This window comes from Fulmarus glacialis, unplaced genomic scaffold (assembly GCF_000690835.1).
Source record: "Fulmarus glacialis isolate BGI_N327 unplaced genomic scaffold, ASM69083v1 scaffold11005, whole genome shotgun sequence".
In the NCBI taxonomy this organism is placed as follows: Eukaryota; Metazoa; Chordata; class Aves; order Procellariiformes; family Procellariidae; genus Fulmarus; species Fulmarus glacialis.
The window spans coordinates 6,824-13,732 of NW_009212350.1; the positions used below are offsets into that span (position 1 = coordinate 6,824).

The window sequence follows — 6,909 nt, forward strand, 5'->3', positions numbered from 1 at the left end:
GCGAGAACACACATCTGGAGCCCTCTGTGGTCTCCGCGATCGGCAACACTGCTTGTCAGGTGATGGAGACAGGATGGTCCATGCAAATGAGCAGACCCAAGTCACATTGTGTGCAACCAAGACACGATTCCAGACATCTTCAGAATGGATTAGAGTCACAAGAAATGGAGGTTCAATGGAGTGACGGATAATTAGTTGGAAGCACATTATTTTAAGTAAATCTCCCTGAAAATATGCTTATTTATTGAATATACTGGCCAACGGCATCCACTAACTGTCCTTTTATTGCCACAGGAAAGTAGGACAATATAGTAGATAAAAGGAGAAGCGCTACCTTAGGTAATCTTTAAAAGCCAAGATAAAAATCTTCAGCTACCCAAGTGGCATTTCTTACTACTGACAGTTATATCATGCAGGAGTTATACCGTATTTGTGGAGCCTATGGTTAATGCTACATTTATTTCCAATATGTGGTAAACAGTATTTGAATTAATATTATGTAGCCGATTGATGCCATCTGGTTTACAAGATGGAAGGGATGGGAGACCGAGAGCGCCTTAGAGGACAAGGTGAGCTGTAGGGTGATGTTACTGGAGACAGTCGCAGAGCATTGCCTGTCAAGCCAGCTATGTTGCTTAAGCTTCGAGATTTTTCATAGCCTTGTATGAGAAAATGCACAGACATCAGTTGAATTCAGCCAAAAAATAGACAAAGACAAACAATACAATGTAATGTAATCCAAGGAGCTATCTGAGACTCAGAGGGAATCTGCCTGCAAAGGAACTTAATGCTGAGACACATTACTACCAAAAGATATTAATACGTAAAATTATTTACAAATTAATGCAGCTATTCTTTCCCAGAAAACTAAACAGACCATCACACAAGAGGTCTGACCTGCTCTTCCACATCCCGTCTTGCACTCAGTGCTGCTCTATTGGCTTCAGCAGGGTTGCACAGAATGCAAGATAAACGATCCCAATAGGGTTACTGGGTGAGCTATCTGGCTAAGCATAATCAAAAACCCTTTAAGACAGACTATAAAAACTGTTAGAATTATATAATCTCTACTAAACCCAATTCCTAATAAAGGACATTTTTTCTTTAAAAATAAACAAAACAAAAGCCAGATAAAGTGCACACAGTATGTGTAAATCACTTCTACAGAGGACTGAATGATAATATGGGAAAGAAGCTCCATCTTCAGAAATATTAATCCTAAGACTTTGTGTCTAATATTAAAGTATAATAAGATAGCAGAGTTCGACATATTTGCAAATGCCTCCTGATGGGCAAATTTAAAACACCATATTTGTGCTCCTTCTCCAGCTGACTCAAATGAAATAAATGGTATTAATCCACATAGGTAAGTAGTAAATAATTAGTCATTAAATGAGGCAACCACATAATGCTTCGCAATTTGGAGGGAACATTGCACTTGCAGATGTTTCTGTTCACATACACCGTGAGCTCTAGCTACCTACTTTCTGCTACATATAGATTGTTTTCACCTTGTAGAGGCTATGCTGTAAAACGATGGAAAAGCATTGCTATTCTCTGCATCACTGTCTTCATACTCAAGTATTGCCAATAGCGCCTGAATAAGCCCACTTATGAAGAAAAGGATCAACCCATCGGTTTGGAGAGAGATACCAGCAAGGAAATACAATGAAGATGAAGCCGGACAGGACCTTGCTCCTCAAGTACATGGATACATGCTTCACTGCAAGCATGAGAAGTCCCATTGATTTCAACGGCATTACCTATTTCCTTGGAGACAAGTATGCATCTAAGCATTTGTCAGGTTAAGACATTCAGGTATAAATTGCTTACAGTGAAATACTATGACTTTTTCCACAGAAACTATAATATGTCAATGGCAATATAGCTAAACATTACACAGGACGTCACCAGACATTTTTTTTTTCTTACTGAAATAGTTACTGGCTCAAATTCCATCTCTCCAGATAACAGACAGTTAACAGACAGTTGTTAGCATCTTCAGGAAAAATCATATCTTAGGTTCTCCCCTAACGACAATTAACATATTTCTTACCTACTGAGAATTGCATACTGTAAAACTATATTTAAAGCAAATGTATAACATCATGTCTGTTAAAACGTTGTGCAATGTTATCTCCAGATTGCAAGGGCAGGCTAGACTGTGATGCTTCACAGACTTCTGACACACTTCAAAAACAGCCTCCAGTTTCTGAGTTTCTATCAGTATTTACACAGATTAGAAAGAATCATGTTTGAAAGGGGAATCGAGGGGAAGCACAATGCTAGTGTATATATTTAACCTTCCCTGTAAACATAAACCTTACCAAAAAAAAATCAAAATAATCAGGTAGCTTTTTTACACAGAAACTAGGAAAGTATTTTTAAAAAATATTTTTCCTGCTACTTTTCTAATGATAAAAGCAAAGAACTGATAGAGGAAGATGGTAAAGATGATAAAGAAAACAGGAACTCCTAAAAAATGAAAACCAGATACACAAGATGAATAGAGATAGAGGCATGAACCAAAATCAGTACTTTCCAGGTATTTTAGTGGGGTTTGGATCAGCTCTGAATCAGTATCATCTTAGAGATGGAGATAAGATGTTAATGCAAAAAAGCTCAGAATAAATAATCATTGAACACAACAAAGAACCAACCAAGGAACCAACCAAACAGCAAGGATGTACCAAAAGAAAGAAAGGGAAAAAATAAAATAAAAAAGTAGTAGACTTGATGTGTGAATTAAATTCAAGTATTCAAAACCATTTGGATGCTACTTGTAGATGTTTTCTGCTTATGAGCTAACTTCCCTACTCTGTATAAAATAAACTTGAAAGCCAGTGGCTAAAACATTTCAGCCTAGACTAAAGTTATCATCACAGCCAGTCAAGAGCACATTTCTCATTGAGAAACTGTCAGTTCTGAACTCAAGCCCCATTTTTCTAGTAAAAACTATGAAACAATTTTCTCTTGAAATTAAAATGTTCACATGGTCCCAGTATAAAATATGTTTTATTGTCATATGAATATGTCTTTAGTAGCTGATGGATAACTTCTTTTATTATTTCTGATCTGCTCTAATTATGGTTACTGCCAAGTGAACAGCACTCAAATGTTTATACTAACATTCCTAAAAGAAGTCAAGAACCCTATCTTGCAAGATGACATGGCAATCTGCCTTATTCAGGTGTTCCTGACCTCTTCAAAGACTGGACTTTTATGATTAGAGATATTTTTAATAATCCTAGTTGTTGAGAAGACAGTGCGAGATACACGGTCAGTGGAAAGCCTCCCAAATCTGTGCAAAAACATGTTTGCAATGGAGTCCCATTTAATCTAAACATTATATATAGGAATATGTAAAATGCAGGAGCATGGAGACAATCATACTCTTTACAAATACCATACACATCGGACTCTAGTCGCATATCTGCCTTCACAGGTTTAACCTACTGAGCTCATGCTTTTGAAATGTAAAACGAGCATTTGCAGAATAACCCAAGAGAATTCCTTTAGGGTCTATGGCTGGCTGGGACAGCTACGTTTCCTGTATGCAAAGCAAGTTTAAAAAAAGAAAAAGGCAGAAAAATCTCAGACAAAAATGTTTGTCCAGTGCCACATGGCTACTGCAGATGAACTCTGAGGTGAACAACTGCACATCAGCACTCAGGAACGTGAAACCAGTTGGAATGATACAATTTGCCAAGAAACCAAAGCAATTCTTATCTAAGGAAATGGCAAGACTACCACTGGCATTGCGGATTTGGGGGCTATGCCCTGAGGTCAGGTTTGCAGCCACAGCCAGCTGTGGCCTGATGGGGTAGCCACACCATCAGTCACATGGGTGACACATATAACGACAGAAGGTTTTGCAAACTCTGCCTGGGGAACCCAATCCTACTGAACAGTGAGTAATCAGATTTGAAGAGGCTGAGTAACTAGAAAAGCATTTTTAGCACCTTGCAAGATCAAACATTGTTTACTGTAGTTGAATTCTGGTGGGGGTAGACAGTCACCTTTTAGCATCCGTGGTGTATTACAAAGAGGAAACGTTTTGTGGCATTATAAACTCAAACTTCTCTTTGAAAGAAATCTAAATAGCATCTCATATGATATGCTTTTGTTGTACTCGGAACAAAAACGTTGATTACTTCTGACGTTTCAACCTTTTAAGTGCAATTTATTCAGCTGTAATTTTTACTAAGTTATTAATTGCAGACCGAAGTTATTAATTAATTAATTTGTCTTTTAGAATGACAAATGGTATTGAGTGATGAGTGGTTGAATGAGCAAGGTCCGAATTGCAGGCTTTTCCATTAAAGATAACAGACAAATGAAGACACAAGTGAAATGAGGGTCCAACATCAAGCACATTTTGTGAAGACTAAAGGAGATGAGTGTTTCTAAAAGGAAAGCAGGAAAAGAATGACTAGGAATAAAGAAAAAAGATACATTGTGAGCACAGTCTTTCCTCTAAGAGCATTGTGCACATCATTTTACTCTAAGATTGCTTTTCACAAGCACATTGCTGAGTAACCTTTTATGATCTAATGAAAGAAGTCCATACCTTTCCTGATCCCTCCATCAGTAGCACACGTGTAATCACCTGTCGTCAGTAGGAAACATGTTCCCCCTCTTCTGTGTTTGTCTCTTGTACTAGAGCGTCTGATGGGAGGGAGCCTTTCACCAGGTGAGAGTGGCTGCTCACTTCCTGCACTGTCTTCACCTGATAACACTGGTTAAAGCACCATGCCCATTTACAGACAATAATGAATGAGGAAATGAGACATCACAAAGAGCATATGCTGAATGCCGGATATTCCCATCACTCAAAAAATAGTTATAAGGTAAATCATTAGAAGAAAACAAGATTGCAATTCACCATTAATCAGCACAAAATGGCAAAAAGTATATTTTTTATTCAAGAACAAATGATCTTTTGACTTTCCTGTTCTTCTTTTAAGTCTCACAGAAAGTTATACTAAACTAACATGAAATAACAAATAATCAAATCAAGGCTCCGTTAGTTGCCTATTATGGACTGTAACTTTTCACAGTAAAGTCAGCCTTGGATATTTCAAACATGTATTTACTATTTTGGCTATCCTTTTTGCTAAACAGGAGGTCATGTTAGTCATTTTTGCTTAGAATATGTTGTTTAGCATATTTTAAAGACAACCCCTCCCCCAGGAGGGTTAAATTTTCAACATTTGGCACTAAAACCTGTTTAATAACACACTTAGCTTTCATTCCTATACTTGCACTGCTTGTCATCATAAGTACCCAACATTAAATGCTGTCTTTGGTCTCTGTAGTTTATTTTGTCAAACAGCGAAACTCTTACCTCTCCTGATTTGGCACTCCCAAAGGACTCTCTTTTAAAATTATCTACTATTTCAAATTCAGGCCACACTTCAAGAAAAAAAATCTCAGCTCAGTATAGTACATAACAGCTAATGGCATGTTACTGACTTCAGCTTTACCTTTGCATTTAAACCTGAGCATGTGTTTTTCTGAACTGGTAATGCAAAGGGTAATTCAGCCTTGAAGTTTTGCACAGAATTCCTAGTGACTCTAAAAGCATTCTCTACCAGGAATAAAGTTACAGTGCACGATGTGAGCGGTGGCACTACTGAAGAGAAAGTTAACACTTTAAAATGGCTCCTTTTTGCATATCTGCTTTCTCTCTAACTTCAAGGATTATAACACCCTGTAAATAAAGCTGCAGACACAGAAAAGTGTCTCTTTGCTCTGATCACACTGAGCCTCTTCCATTCCGGAATACCTTTAGTAGGACCTGAGGGCATGAAAAAGCTGTTATCATTAACACTTTAAAGATGTTGTCTGAAAGTGGTATCAGTCAAAGCACTGTAAAACTAACTATATTCCATCCTCAGTGTGAGTCCTTTCAAGGATTTCTATCCTCTTAAATATATTTAAGATGTTCAAAAAGCTGTGTTAACTTTGTCTGTGAACACTCACTCGGAGACTGAAACCAAGCTTCTTTGAACATAAATGCTATTCAGTAACAGAGCAACAGACCAAAGACAGATATTGTTCAGAGACCAATTTTCCAGACTCTTCTTTTTAAAAAATAAATTTCAATTACTGAATGACACCAGTCATGAGTGGTTCTGCTCTTACTATTCTTTAGCAGCCTTCCAACAGGAGTCTAATGACTGATATGTGAGCTTTGTCATCAGATCCTGCTTGGCTTAAGAATAAATACATTCAAGAAACAAACAAAAAAATCCTTGCTGCTAAAAAATTTGTTTTAATTATACTGAGAGATAAAATCTACTCTTTAATTTGAAGATATATGGAATATGGGGCAGTGGCTTCGAGGGGCAGAGGCTGTCATTTTATATGCATTTTCACAGCGATTAGCACAAAATACTCCTTACCCATCACTTGGAACTCTAACAAATAAGGTAATATAAATAATAAAAATCAACACTAATAATGATGATGTTGCTAGGGGCTGTCATTTTCATTTTTCTTGACAAACTTTACATCAGCTATGCTATTATCATTCAATTAATAGTAAATATCATGCAATGTCTCATCTAACACAGACAAAGGAGGTGCTTCTAGCCAGGGAAGCAGAATGCCAAATGGAAAGAAAGCTAGAAAGAGAATTTCTTCTTATTTCCTTTGAGTGCTGGGCTTTTGATGTAAAGCACCTGCTCCTTTTAAATGACTGCTTCTTTGTAGGATCTTGCTTAACAGGCCACGATGTGGCACAGGCAAAGCTGACACAAGAGACAGACACTGAGGCAAAACACCATGGAGTCCAACAGGGTGGGACACGGTGGCTGCTCAAATAGTCACAGTCATGCAGAAAAACAAGAAACAACCATACGACGCAACAAACAACAGGCAAAAGAAAAGGTTGATATCATCAGC

General features: G+C 37.5%; 1 protein-coding gene across 1 annotated transcript in view; it reads right to left on the reverse strand.

Moving 5' to 3' along the window:
• LOC104076844 (potassium voltage-gated channel subfamily C member 2-like) overlaps positions 1–6,909 on the reverse strand; it is a gene marked incomplete at its 5' end in the record, with an annotated part of 10,113 nt that overhangs the window by 2,023 nt on the left and 1,181 nt on the right. Inside the window, one exon of the mRNA XM_009577855.1 lies at positions 4,571–4,738. Coding sequence (XP_009576150.1) covers positions 4,571–4,738 — 168 coding nt within the window. The remainder of the gene's footprint in view (positions 1–4,570; positions 4,739–6,909) is intronic.